The sequence below is a fragment of the Nycticebus coucang genome, chromosome 8, assembly GCF_027406575.1.
Source record: "Nycticebus coucang isolate mNycCou1 chromosome 8, mNycCou1.pri, whole genome shotgun sequence".
Lineage (NCBI taxonomy): Eukaryota > Metazoa > Chordata > Mammalia > Primates > Lorisidae > Nycticebus > Nycticebus coucang.
This window is the reverse complement of record NC_069787.1, coordinates 82,059,897-82,075,041: the sequence shown is the minus strand read 5'-3', so window position 1 is coordinate 82,075,041 and position 15,145 is coordinate 82,059,897. Positions and strand designations below refer to the sequence as shown.

Here is a 15,145-nt window from a genome sequence, read left to right as displayed (position 1 = left end):
AATAATTTAAAGCACTTACTACAAGCACAAAAAGAATAGGCTTAAATTACAGTCTCTGCTAATTGTGATTTATTCCTTACTAAATTTAAAATTTTACTTACTGATAGTTTCTTTTATGGTCATTTCCAGCTCTTGTTCCTTTTGTGCCAGCTGTGTATTAAACTCCCTCATCAGCTGTTTTAATGTGGAATTGTGCTTCAATTCAAGATCTTCCTGCTCCTGTCTGAGTAACAAAAATGTTAAGAGTTAACTACTGTCACACAAAGAACAAGTTACAAAGAGTTACCTGGTCTTCAAAACAGAACATAAGAGTGTGATCTCACTTGTGTGAAAAAAATTTTAAGAGAGAGGAGAGAGAGCACATGCATACACACGTGTGCATCCTAGGACAGAAAACTTATGCAGGAATATAGAACCTATGATTACTTCTAAGGAGCTGTCCTAAGACTAATTGTTATTTTCCACTTTAAATTTTCACCATGCACACTTATGTAATAAAAATACTATTATTAAAGTAGTGAAACAAAAAGAAAATAATTTTTCTTGGATATGTATCTTCATAACCACAATCTTACATACAAAAAAAAATGGATATGGGTAACAATGCCTCTTGCCCAAATTATTTTTATTTCTTTTTATATTTAGCTTATCAGATTTATGTTTAATACTTTGAGTAGGTGAAACTTATCCAAATTATTTAAATAACTGCATTAGGCACCAAAAAAGAATTAAGGAGAATCACTTTTAAAATATTCATGCTGAGGGGCGGTGCCTGGCTCAGTGAGTAGGGCGCCGACCCCATATACCAAGGGTGGCGGGTTCAAACCCAGCCCCGGCCAAACTGCAAACAAAAAATAGCCGGGCGTTGTGGTGGGCGCCTGTAGTCCCAGCTACTGGGGAGGCTGAGGCAAGAGAATCACCTAAGCCCAGGAGCTGGAGGTTGCTGTGAGGTGTGATGCCACGATACTCTACCAAGGGCGATAAAGTGAGACTCTGTCTCTACAAAAAAATATATATATATATTCATGCTGAAATAAAACTTACTTGATTTTCTCTTCCATTTCTTGTTCACATTCTTTCTTTAATATATCCAATTCTTGCTGATGCTCCTTTCTCAACATTCGGAGATCTTTCTGCAATCTAGCAATCTCCTTGCCCAGTTTCTGTTTCTCCCGCTCTGCCTCTGTTAACTTAAACTCTAGGTCATTGGACTGGGCTTCCACATTAGTAAGCAGTTTGTGTTGAACCACTTGTGATTTGGACTTTTCTTCAGTACTTTCTTCCAAAATTTCTGTAGGATTATTTTTTCCATCTATCTGTTGTTGTAAAGCCCGTAATCTTTCATATTTTGAGGTCAACTCATTTATTTCAACTTTGTGTACTTCCTTCTCTTTTACTAAGCAGGAATCCAGTTCTTTTATCTTTTGCTCCAAGATATGACAGGTTAGTTCTTTCTCCTGCAGAGTTTTCTGAACGTTGCTAACCACATCTTCCAATTTTTGCTTTGTCTCTATGTTATTTTCAGCTCCCTCTTTTTCTACATGCTGAGATATTATCAAGGAATATTTCTTGCTTTTTTCTTCAAGTTCTTGTTGAAGATGATCTATCATAACTTGATCCTCCTGTTGCTTTGCTTCAACATGTTCTAATTTTATTAAGAGCTCTTGGTATTTGCATTGCATTTCTGAATGAGAAGACATTGCTTCTTCTTTTTCCTGTTCTAGCTTCTGCAAAAGCATTTCTTTTTCAGTTAAATTTCTTTGTAAAACACTGATTTTCTCTTCACATGCCTTCTGCACACAGCTTTGGGAATCTACTTCTTTTTGCTCAGTACATGCTTCCACATTTTTTGCTGATCTGGATACAACTGATGCTTCTGACTGTGGTGAACTTTCCACGGATTTAAGTTTTTCTTCCAAGATACGAACTTCCCTTTCTCTATCCTGCAGTTTTGTACTTAGTTCATTCAAATGGCTTTCTGTACCTTTTTTATATTGTTGTTCTTTCTCTTCCATCTGAGATAACAACTGCTTCTTAATGGCAGCAATTTTTTGTTCAGCTTTTTTCTTCAGTTCTGCTAACTTTGTAGTACTTTCTAGCTCAAGTCTATCTTCCAGTGCCTGTAACTCCTCTTCTTTGCTTTTCACACTTGAATTTGCATGTTCCAGTTCTTTCTTCTTAGTCTCAAGCTCAGCTTTCATGGAAGATACTTGCTTTTCAAGTCTTAAAACTTTGTCTTCAGCTTCTTTAACTCTGTCGTCCTTTTCTTCTCCTAATGCTTGAAAACGCTGAAGTTTCTGAACCAATTCTTTCTGTTCAATATCCTTTTGTTGACTGTAATTTTTAAGAACTTCATTTAAGGACTCGATTTCATTTGTCCTCTGGGTAATATGATCCTCTAACTCCACAATTCTTGCTGTTTGAGTCTTTAATTCAGTCTCTAAGGTACACTCTTTTTTCTCCATCTTGCTCTTCTTATCTTCCATTTCACTCTTTAGACATTCAAATCTTTTATTTTGCTGATCAAGGTCTTCCGTCAGTGAATTTATCTTCTCATCCTTTTCAAACTCTTCCTTTGTTTTTAACTCAAGCTGCATTTGCAATTCTTTAATAGTGTTTTGATACTGTGTAAATTTTGGCTGTGCTTTCTTCTTCCATTCTGAGAATTTGTTGGACCAGTGATCTACTTGCTCAAGAGCAGAAATTTTCTCTTTATTCAGAGTATCAACTTTCAAAGATAAGTCCTGTACCTGATACTGCAATTCACGTTTCTGTTCATCATACTGCCTATTTAGTGATGAAATGGCTGCTTCTTTTTCAGTTAGACTGATGCTATTTTGAAGTTGAGTGTTCAAATCAGTTAGTTGTTTATTAAGATTGCTAATCTCAGATTTTTTTTCTTTAAGCTCTTCTTTCATCAATGTGACCGCATTAATGTTTTCAGATAACTCTTTCTTCAACTGTGTGATACAAGACTCTTTTTCAGAAGCAGCCTGTTGCTGATTGCCTCCTTCCTTCTGTAAGGCTTCTTTTTCTGTTACAAGACCATCAATATCAGCCTTCATGCTTTTAATTTGATTTTCTTTTTCTTCTAACTGCTGGGTAGCCTGTTGAAAAGATGTATTTAGCATATTTTGCTCCTCTGTTAGTTGTCGAAGTTGTGCTTCTAATTCAGAAACTTTGCAAGTTTTAATTAACAGTGCCTCCTTAACTTTAGCTGTGTGTTGTTGACAGTGAGAAATCCTAGAGAGAATAGCATTTGCTTTACTACTACTAATATTAATCAGCTCATTTGCTTTCACTTCCAGTATGGCTTCAGTTTTCTTACAACAAATATCTAGCTGAATTGCTAATTCCTCAGAAAGATTTTTGAATTCCAAGCTTTTGTCCTCTAGGCTTTTGTTATTTCTTTCAAGTAAAGACTTCAAACTCTGGAGTTCTTCATCTGTGGTTTTCAACTTGTCAGTCAATTCAGAAACCTTAAGTTTATCTTTTTCTGCCAGCATCTTCAGTTCAACTAACTGCTCTTGAAGTAAAGTATTTTCCTTCAGAGAATGATTCAAGTCAATCTCAAGCTTTTCAAGCTGTACTTTCAATTTAGTTTCATTTTGTGCAAGAGTATTCATATGAACAGACTTCTGGTTTAATTGTTCCTGTAATTCATTTACTGTTGTACCCTGCTTAACACCTTCTTCCTTCAGCCACGTTATTTCCTTGTTCATCTCTTCTTTTTCACACCCAAATATGAGGATCTTTTGCTTCAATTCTGCTACTTCTTGCTCTTTCTCCTGTAATTGCATTTTATATTTTTCCCGAAGTTCTTCAGTTTGCTGATTAAGCTTCTTTTCCCAGACTGATATGACCTCATTGAGTTCTCGCTGATGAACCTCAGTAAGACTTTCTATTTGCTCCTTTTGGTTTGTTTCCAGTCTTGATACTGCATCACTGATTCCAGCGGAGTTAGCCTGTGCCATTTCCAACACTTTGGCATTGAACTGTTTTTCTTTCTGACTAAGCTCTAGAACAGTATTTTCAAGCTCTTTTTTAAGTTTGGCTTCCTGATCCAATAATTTCTTCTTCAATGTTTCTTGCATCTCCTTTGATTTCTGCTTAATTTTTTCCATCTTTTTTTCTTGATTTTTAAATTTGGTTTCATAGTCCTCATGCAAAATACGAATACTGTCCTCTTTGGCTGACAATTTCTGTGTGAGTATTTCAATTTCTTTGCTTTGCCCTTCTTTCATTTGTAACATTGTATTTTCCTTTTCCATCAAGATTTGCTTTATCTGTTCCTGTTCTTTGTTATTATCTTTTAGTTGGGACTCATAGAGTTGTGTTAAAGTTTTTAACTTTTGCTCCATTTCACTATTCTGGTTCTGAAGTTTTTGCATTAAGTCCTGCACCTGGATTTTGTGAGAATCTAACTCAATACAAATATCTTTCTTTTGTGTTTCAACTTCAGTTACCTGCTTGGTAAGAATAATTCTTTCTGTTTCCAAATCTAACAGCTTCTGCTGTAACTGGGCCAACTGTTCCTCATATGCTTTGGCTTTCTCATCTGTGGTATTCTGATAGGACTGAACAAGATCCAGCTTAGCAGATGCCTGCTGGAGTTCTCCTTCAGACCTTTTAATATCTGCCTCTAAATTTTCTATGTCAGCCTGATGCTGTTTCAAATGCTTGTCTTTTTCCTTCAAGAGAAGCTCAAGTTGATTAATCTGATCCTTTAATGTCTTCTCAGTTCTCTGGATAGATACCTCATGTTCTTTAATGATATTGTCAACTTCCTGCTGGTGATGATTTTTCTGTTCGTCCAGCTTGGCCTCTAATTCCTGTTTCATTTTATCTGTTTCATCCTTTAAAATAGAAAGTTCCTCTTCTAGCTGGTGACGGGCTTTTAATACTTCTGAAAGTTCAGAAGATAATGATTCCAGTTCTGTTTGCTTCACATCAAGCTTTTCTAAAATCTTTTCATTCATCTCTTCTATGTGGGCCTGGAAGAGAACCTCTTTGTCTTTCAACAGTGTTTCTTTTTCTTGCTCACACTTTTCTCTAAGTTTTTCCATTTCGGTCTGATGCTGTTGCTTTAAGACTTGGAGTTTCTCAGTACAAAGGTTTTCCTGCTGATGCTGCAGGCTTTCCAATTCTTTCTTGTGTTTTTCAACCATGATTGTAATTTCTTTATTGTGCTTATTTTTTTCAGCTTCCAAATGAACAGCTAAATCTTTTGATTGACTTTTGCTTTCTTTTAAACTTTTCTCCAAAGAACTTTCCAATTCAAGAATTTTCTGTTAATATAAATAGATGAATTTTCTGTTAATAAAAATAGACGTATTTTTATGAAAGTACATATTTAATTTACTAGCAGTGATATGCAGACATCATATCTATCACCTAACTAAAGATGAAAATTTAGATAAATAGGTTTATGTATTATTCCAAATACTAGAAAAAAAACTGTGTTCAATTATAAGAGAATCACATAACAAAGTAAAGATCGTGCTTTTAACACAATTCCTGATTCCAGATCCTTTCTACTTATTTGAGTAACCTTTTCAACTACCTATATTTTCAAGAATATTCTAATTAGACAGTCAAAAAGGGAATAAATCATAAAATAGATAATACTTTTGGTAAGAAGATGGATTATTTTTTTAGGCCTATAATAGTATTTTATTACTTAAAAGAATGTATCTAGTTTTTCTATCCCTAAATTATTTAAAGGGTTACCTTTAAAAAGATGAAATCTATACAAATTTTACCAAAGATAACTATTATCTTAAATATAACCTTGGCTCAGCACCTGTAACACAATGGATACGGCGCCACCCACATACACCAAGGTGGCGGGTTCAAATCCAGCCGAGGCCAGCTAAACAACTGCAACAAAAAAATAGCTGGGCACTGTGGTGGGTGCCTGTAGTCTCAGCTACTTGAGAAGCTGAGGCAAGAGAATCACTTAAGCTAACCAAGAGTTTGAGGTTGCTGTAAGCTGTGACACCAAGGCACTCTACCGAGGGTGACATAATGAGACTCTATCTCAAAAAAAAAGAAAAGAAAGAAAATATAACCTTGACTCTGAAAAAAAAAAAAAAGAGTTAAGAAAGGCAGAACCATAGAATGAATGTCAGAGCTGGAGAGGTCCCAAGGAATTACTAAATCCAATCTCTTCATAGGACAAGTGAGAAAACTGTGGTACAATTAACCTACAAAGTTAACAAGTAGAAGAGCTAGTTCTCATAAGTGCCCACTCTACCATGTCATTAGCTCTGTAAGTGTTGGTAATAAAAAAAAAAAAACAGTTTAGAACTAATGGTAAAAAGTATGACTAGTATACTGTCTAAATCAAAGCAAAAAGATTAAAAATGTCTAAATAACAGCAGTCCATTTTCAAACTAGGTCATACCTTTCAAATACTGCTAAGGGATAGGCCAGGGAGCCTTAAAGATGTACACACTGAGACATATATACAAATATGTTCATTACAGGACTATATTTAATAAGGAAAAATGCAGGAAAACTTTAAATGCAAAAGCACGGCACTTATGTAACTAAACTGTCATATAAGCGGAGAATGGATTATGTTCAATACGTGGCATAAAATAAAGCTAGACGAGCAGGAAGGTACCAGGGCAACTGCTGCCTACAAAGTAAAGCCAATTCCTAGAGATCAAGGGTGAGCAAGCAATGGAGTGGGAATGTTGTAGAACCCAAGCAAAGAAGCAGAGTGGCTGAAAGAATGTAGCCAGCTAAAGACAGAACCAGGAGTATCATGTACCAAACACAGAGCCCACAATCTAAAAATGAAGGTTATGTATACCTAACTCTAACCCAGTAAAACAAAATCTTCTTTGAAACTTTATACTGATTGGAGAGATAATAATAGTTTTCATATGCAAGTGCTTCACAGAGCCAGGAACCTGAATATTATTTAAACTTACAGTTCTATAAGTCTCTGCTTCTTGCTGAAGGTCCCGAAATTTATTTTCACTCTCTGTAAGGATTGCCTTTTTCTGCAACTCTAACTCTTCCAGGGCCAAAGATTCTTGTTGTTCTTTTTCTTGGGTGAGCTTCAAATATTCTGACTGACTCTTTTCCTGTGCCAAAACCAATTAATACCACCTTAAACCCACATAAATCTTCAGCATCCCCAAAGAATTTCCACATGAATCATTCATTTCATGCTCCCAGTCCTGTGAGGTAGACAGTACCATCATTTGTCTTCTCCCATGCTCTATTCTGCAAAAAAGACACACTGTAGCTTTTCTGGTGGGGTCTGCCCAGTTACTATGATATAAAAAAATTTGTTGTAGTAAGCCCCACCATGTCTGTTATTTTCCCAGTAGTTAAAATGTTTTGCTAAACACTGCTGAATGTGAAAGATCACACAAGTGCCACTACCTCTTCTTTATACCAGAGTATGGTATTTCAACTCTAGGTCTGGAAAGTAGATTTTAAGTTTTTGCAATTTGTGAGAAACATTTCATTGTAATAGAGGACCCCACATGGAAACCCAAACTAAGATCAGAAGATTACTTATGAATATATGGGTAACATCAAGGAAATATCTACACAATAAAGCCTATATAACTCCTTTTTGATATTTTGGCTCTACCACCCATCAATCCTGAAAAGCTTCTCTGAATGTCCTTAATCTATATCAATATTCATATTCAAAGCATTTACTATTTTGAGAAGAAAAGCTCTGGGGAGTACTTTTAATAGTAAATAACACACTAAAAGTTAATCTCTTAATTAAACTCCAATTAAAAAACGTACCCTTGGGGTGGCGCCTGTGGCTCAGTGAGTAGGGCGCCGGCCCCATATGCCAAGGGTGGCAGGTTCAAGTCCAGCCCCGGCCAAACTGCAACAAAAAAATAGCCGGGCGTTGTGGCGGGCACCTGTAGTCCCAGCTGCTCGGGAGGCTGAGCAAGAGAATCATGTAAGCCCAAGAGCTGGAGGTTGCTGTGAGCCGTGTGACGCCACGGCACTCTACCAAGGGCAGTAAAGTGAGACTCTGTCTCTACAAAAAAAAAAAAAAAAAAGAAAGAAACGTACACTTATCTATACCTATAGCTTAAGTTAGATAGCACTCTAGGAGGCCAAGGCAGGAGGATCCCTTGAGCTCAGGAGTTAGAGACCAGTCTAAGCAAGAACAAGATGCCATCACTACTAAAAACTGAAAAAATTTGCCAGGTGGTATGGTGGATGCCTGTAGTCCTGGCTACTTAGGACATTGTGGCAGGAAAATTGCTTGAACCCAGAAGTTTAAGATTGGAGTAAACTAGGCTGATGCCATGGTACTCTAACCTAGGGCAATGGAATGAGATTCCATCTCAAAAAAATAAAAAATAAAAAAAAAGACAATATTAGTTTCTATAACATCAATTTTTAAATGTTACTTTAAGTATACTATATATTTCCAGTGCTTGAGCTGAAGATTTTGAGACCAGCCTGGGCAACATAGTGACTCTGTCTCTACAAAATGAAATTTTAAAAATTAGCTGGACATGGCAGTGCATGCCTGTAGTCTCAGCTACTCACGAGGCCGAGGAAAGAGGATAACTTGAGCCCAGGTGTTTGAGGCTACAGTGAACTATGATCATGCCACTGCACTCCAGCCTGGATGACAGAAAGAGACTATCTCTAAAATAAATAAATACACTGCATTGTTTAATGGTAACTATATTTTAAATGCACCTCTATATGCCTATAAAAACAAAAGAGGAAATTTTAATAGTCCATTGAATCAAGAAAAGGGCAAGCATAGATGCATGTATGTGTATATTGCTCTTTCTACTTGGAATATATCTAAAGATATTGGCTTCTAGAGCTCTATATTAAAATGGTCAATGTTTAAGGTTCAGTGTCCCCAAAAGCCAATTACCCCAGGATAAAGACCCACAGTACATCTTTATGCCAGGCATTTTTAGTGCCATGCCCAGTTTCATTATATCCCACTATGCTCCTTCATTTCCATGCCACTAATTTTAAAGTATGCCATTATAGTTTAGCTACTCTTATAAACTGCCTTAATTCTTTCTGGACCACAAAAAATACTAGTATGTGCCCATATATTTGTAAATTTCATGACCACAGACAGCCAACTATACCGTAAATCCATATGCCTGTTTGTTCCACAGAGCAGATTAGAAAATTTATTAACTCAGTTTAAGAATCACTGCTGCTGCTGGAAATTCTGACAGCCCCAGATATAACCAAGACTTAAAAAAAAAGTATGAAAACAAGAAAAATAAAACTTAAAATACTATTTCTCATCCTTTCACACTGAAAGCATTTTTAAATTATATATATTATCTTGTGAATAATAACCTCATATAAAAGTAAACTACATTTTTGACACTAACACTTTTTATGATAACTTATATAAAAAGCTTTCACAATTGAAGAAAAACAGTTTTTCTTTTAAACTTTCAAATTGTGCTATTTCAACAAACCTTCCAGCAAAAACTTGAATCTGGTTATTGTTCTTACTAGTTCTGTCAGTTTTTAACCTAACTCTTTTTAAAATAAACATTATGTGTGGCCAGGCACGGTGGCTTACGCCTGTAACCCTAGTACTCTGGGAGGCCGAGGTGGGTGCATTGCTTTAGCTCATGCATTCGAGAACAGCCTGAGCAAAAGCGAGACCTCCTCTCTACTAAAAAGAGAAGAACTGAGGCAAGAGGATCACTTAAGCCCGAGTTGGAGGTTGCTGTGAGCTATGATACTATGGCATTCTACCCAGGGTAACAGCTTGAGACTTTCTCAAAAAAAAAAAAAAAAAACAGAAAAGAAAAAGAAAATTGTGTGGTTTGAAAATTAGTACTGAAATTATTCTACTTAAAATGAAAACTTATGTGGTCATTTTCATTTTTTTCTTCTTCAAAATGCAAATTAGTCAAAATTTTTTGAGCACTGAGCTCTGTTATAGTCAGTCTGGTAAATTTTTAGATATTCTTCCAGTTATGCAGTCACTGCTTTAATTAATTTGTCTTCTTTTCTTTTCTCTAATTATAGCCTACTACCAGGATAGGAGGGATGAATAAACAAAGTGATTGATGAAGCTTATCAGATCAATAAATTTAGTTTTCACAAAATATCAAACTAACAAGCTCTGACAGCCTTTCTTATCTACTTTTTTCCTTTCTTTTTTTCTTTTCTGAGACACAGTCTCCCTTCTGGTGCCTTGGGTACAGTGCTATGGCATCACAGCTCACAGCAACCTCAAATGCCTGGGCTAAAGTGATCCTCTTGCCTCAGCCTCCCAAGTAGCTGGGACTATAGACACCCACCATAACAACCAGCTAGTTTTTCTATTTTTAGTAGAGATGGCATCTCACTCCTGCTCAGGCTGGTCTTATACTCCTGAGCTCAAGCAATCCACCTGGTTGGGCCTCCCAGAGTTCTAGGATTACAGGCGCGAAACACCAAGCCTGGCCTCCTGCCTACATTCTATCCTCTCTGCATACCCAAAGGTCAAGGCTGCCAGAAGTCTGATCTTAAGCTGGGAAGCAGAGGTCAAAGGATAACAACTTTATAACTCTGCAAAGTTTATCCACAGCAGAAACAAAACAGGTACTTACAAGAGCTATTTTCAATTGCGCCTGAAATTCCCTCTCTTGGGTCTGAAACTTCTTGGTCAGGTCCTGCTCTTTGCTGGCCAGCTCTTTTTCATGAAGTTTCTGTAGTTTAGCAATTTGTTCTTCTGAGGATTTCTGAAAATCAGCCAGACAGATAAAGTGAAATCATTCAGAACAAAATATCTAACTCTGCAACTAAATACTACTTTATTAGAGTTTATTCAAGTTAATAACTCTTTTTCTTAGATAGCATCTTACTGTGTTGTCTGGGCTAGAGTGCATCATCATAGCTCACTGCAGCCTCCAACTCCTGGCCCCACGTAATCCTGCTGCCTACCTCAGCCTTCTGAGTAAATAGGACTACAGGTGCACAGCATGATACTCAGCTAATTTTTTTAAATTTTTGTAGCAATAGAGTCTTACTATTGCCTAGAATGGTCTCTATCTTCTGAGCTCAAGCAATCCTCCCACCTTGGCCTCCTAAAGTGCAAGGATTACAAGAAGTGTGAGCCATAGCACTCAGCTGTGAATAACTTATTAACAGGAAAAATCAGAACACAATTTCCTAAATAGATTGAAAGTCACCAAAGCTACAACAGTTAAAAGAAAAGCTAGTAACACTTTTCTCTTAGCTTAAGACAAGAAGCGTTGCTACTGCAGTAGAGTCCAATGAGGCTGAAGTTCCATTTCCACATCTTGTAGGGAAGTTCTCTCTAGTCAAGATAGGGAAGCACACAAGGGAGAATAAGGATGCTCCCAGAAAGGGTTCAAGTTGCCCTAGCTGCACCAATCTAATCATACCTAGCCTTACTTGGAAAGGCATATACTATTTATTAAGAGTATGTATTGGCCCTGTTTTTTTTAGGATGAGAAACTCAGTCTTATAAGAATGTCAACTCTCCCTACATAAATCAAACTAACAGAACGGACACAAAAAAAAAAAAAAGGCAAGAATACCCAATACTCTTCCAAAAAGTAAGAATAAGGGGAGGCTACCAACTAGGACATATTATAAAATTAGAGTAAATACAACAGTGTAATAACAACATATGGTTAGACAACACAAGAGGATAGCACAGAGAATCCATTAAAAATTACCCATATTTAACACTGATAATTTAGTATGTAATAAAGATGATATAGTATATCAGAGGGGAAATTACTAAATAAATGATTTGGAGACTATTTGGTAGTCATGTGGAAAAATTTTAAGTTGGATCTCTACCTCACTCCCTGTACCAAATAAATATGTTAGATCAAAGATGCAACCATAAAAAAAAAAAAAGCATGAAAATGACAGAAGAAAAATTTTTTGGTTTTTTTTCCCAATGAGCTCAGAATTGAGTATATATTTTAAGCAGAACAAAAATTCAGATAGCTCTTAAGGAAAAGGCTAATAAACTCAACTACCAGGAAATAAAAATTTCTGTCTGACAAAAAAAAAAAAAAAAGACAGTCAAAAGCCAAAATCAAATCATAAAGTCCACCAACAAATAACAAACTGTGACGAGAGACAACTGTTTAGATAAAAGCACTTTACAGCCAATGAGCTCATTATCATTGTGAGTAAAAAGCCTCTACCAATCAATAAAAGACTAACAGCCCAACAGAAAAATGAGTTAAGGATTTGGTTGGGCAATTCAAAGAGAAAAACTACAAATTCCTTTTAAATATATAAAAAATATGTGTATCATACTGGTAAGAATTATGTACATCAGAACTACAATGATTTTTTTCTTTTTTTACTTATAAGCTTGGAAAGATAAAACAGATAACACCATCTTTGTGAGTGCAGAAAACATATTCTAATATATTGCTGTGGGAGTATAAATTATTCTCTATAGAACCTGTAGCAACCAGGTAAGAATTAAAAATACATATAACCTTCCCTGAGCAATATTCCACTGCTAGGAATCTATCCTAATTGTGTAATAATTATACACAATTATAATGTATAATATTATAATGTATAGGGCGGCGCCTGTGGCTCAATGGGTAGGGCACCGGTCCCATATGCCGGAGGTGGCGGGTTCAAGCCCAGCCCCGGCCAAAAAAAAAAAATATATATATATTATAATGTATAATGTATAATATTCACATACACAATATAGGGATATTCACAATTTGCAATACTCACAGTGAAAACTATCTGAATATTAATATCTACCAGTAGGAGACTGATTAAATTATGAGACATTCATACAACAAAACCCTGAGCAGCCTTTAAAACAAATAAAGCGCCGGGCGTTGTGGCGGGCGCCTGTAGTCCCAGCTGCTCAGGAGGCTGAGGCAAGAGAATCGCGTAAGCCCAAGAGTTAGAGGTTGCTGTGAGCCGTGTGATGCCACGGCACTCTACCCGAGGGCGGTACAGTGAGACTCTGTCTCTACAAAAAAACAAACAAACAAACAAAAAAAAAACAAAGCATTATCAATAATTATTCATTATTAATAGATAATCTCTCAGACGGATTAAGTGGAAAAGCAAAATATAGAACATCCAAAATATGCTATCTTTTGTGTTGAAAAAAGTAAAGAGGAGATTCTAAAACATAAAAGACAAATTACATGCAGAGACTATCTCTAGAAAGTATAGTCAAAAAAAAGAAAATATATTTCTTAGGGAAAATTAAGGGGCTAAAATGGAGAAATCTTTTTACTGTATACTTTATAACTTTTTCTTTTAAACAGAGTCTCACTCTGTCAACCCAGGTTGGAGTATAGCCCTGAACTCCTGGGCTCAAGAGATTCTCCCATCTCAGCCTCCTGAGTAGCTGGGATATAGGCATACACCATCATGCCCAGCTAATTTTACTTTTTTGTAGAGACAGAGCCTTGGTATGTTGGGTCTTAAATCCCTGGCTTCAAACAATCTTCCTGAGTCAGCCTCCAAAAGTGCTGATATTACGAAAGTGAGCCACCATGGCTGGCCTACTTTTTATCTTTTGATTTTTATACCATATGTCCTTATTATTACCGGTAAAAATAATTCATTAATAATTTTTAGAATGTTAGATTCTATAGTAACAGAAATTATTACATAATATGAATAATTATTTTAAAAATTAAAATAACAGGTAGTTAAAATTAAGATCTTGTATATCCAATTAGTCTTTGAAGGGGGGAGGACCAAGTCTCACTCTTTTTGCCCATGCTAGAGTCCTGTGGCATCAGCCCAGCTCACAGCAACCTCAAACTCCTGGGTTCAAGCAATCTTCTTCCCTTAGCTTTCAGAGTAGCTGGGACTATAGGAGCCCTCTGCAACACCTAGCTGATATTTTCAATTTTTAGTAGAGACAGTGACTTGTTCTTGCTCAGGCTGGTCTCAAACTCCTGAGCTCACAGGATCTTTCTGCCTTGGCTTCCCAGAGTGCTAGGAGTATAGGCATGAGCCACCATGCACAGCTGCGTATCAAAGAATTGATCACAAATAATTTCTACTTTGAAAATTGTCTATATTTAGCAGGAGAAGAAAATACATGAAAAGAATATAATTTACTCCCCTCAATACCTGCTATGCACTAAAAAGTAAAAGTATAGAAACCTTACCAGGAGTTGTAAAAATAAACACTGCAACTGAAATCCATTTTCCATTCAGATGAAATGGAATAGATCAATTAGATTCAATCCAATATATTCATTCAAATCTATAATTTATCTTGAATCATTTAATTTTAGTTAATATTATCAAATATCCAGGCTCAGCACCCGTAGCACGTGGTTATGGCACCAGCCACATACACCGAGGCTGGCAGGTTCAAAACTGGCCCAGGCCAGCTAAACAACAATGACAACTGCAACAAAAAATAGCTGGGTGTTGTGGTGGGTGCCTGTAGTCCAGCTACTTGGGAGGCTGAGGCAAGAGAATCGCTTGAGCCCAAAAGTTAGAGGTAGCTGTGAGCAGTGATGCCACAGAACTCTAAGGATGACAACATAGTGAGACTCTATCTCAGAAAAAAAAAAAAAGAACATAATCAAATATCCAGAATAAATGAGTCAGTAAAGAAATAGGAAAATATTAGCAAAGTGTCAACAAAGACAAATATGAACATGATAAGAGGTAAAACAAGCAAAAGCCAAAGTAGGAAAAAAGGTGTGAAGAAGGGCTCTGGGGGCAAGGAGGAGTCATGATAATGGCATGTCCATATTTCTAAAATACTGGAAATTTATGGAATTTAAAACATTTAATTTCTAAAACAGACCTTTTCAAAAAGCTATTTAATATTTAAAATGATATCTATCTAAAATGCTAAGAGTAACTAGAATAATAAGTAATATAAAACATTTAAACAATCTCTAGTTCCTCAATAACTTAACTCCCACAACCACACACTAGGTACCTTCCTGGCCACAAGTTCTGTGAAAGAGATGCTACTGAAGTACCTAAGCAACCTACTTTCAATGAGCCTAGACTCAGGATGCCCTATATACTTAAGACACATCTCAGAGTATCATGTGGCCCCACTGGAGAAAGAGCAAAGCTGTAACGCTTCCAAAGAATGATCTAAGTGTTAAATTCATTTCTCTAGCAAAGTGCTTTTCTACTATATCCTAAACATGAAATG

At 36.3% G+C, this 15,145-nt stretch overlaps 1 protein-coding gene across 7 annotated transcripts in view; it reads right to left on the bottom strand.

Annotated features, from left to right (window-relative positions):
• GOLGA4 (golgin A4) overlaps positions 1 to 15,145 on the bottom strand; it is a 126,987-nt gene that overhangs the window by 34,308 nt on the left and 77,534 nt on the right. For all 7 annotated transcript variants that reach the window (XM_053599250.1, XM_053599252.1, XM_053599253.1 and 4 more), the window contains 4 exons: positions 10,587 to 10,718; positions 6,942 to 7,097; positions 1,045 to 5,288; positions 102 to 223 (listed from right to left, as the gene is read on the bottom strand). In XM_053599250.1, coding sequence (XP_053455225.1) covers positions 102 to 223; positions 1,045 to 5,288; positions 6,942 to 7,097; positions 10,587 to 10,718 — 4,654 coding nt within the window. The remainder of the gene's footprint in view (positions 1 to 101; positions 224 to 1,044; positions 5,289 to 6,941; positions 7,098 to 10,586; positions 10,719 to 15,145) is intronic.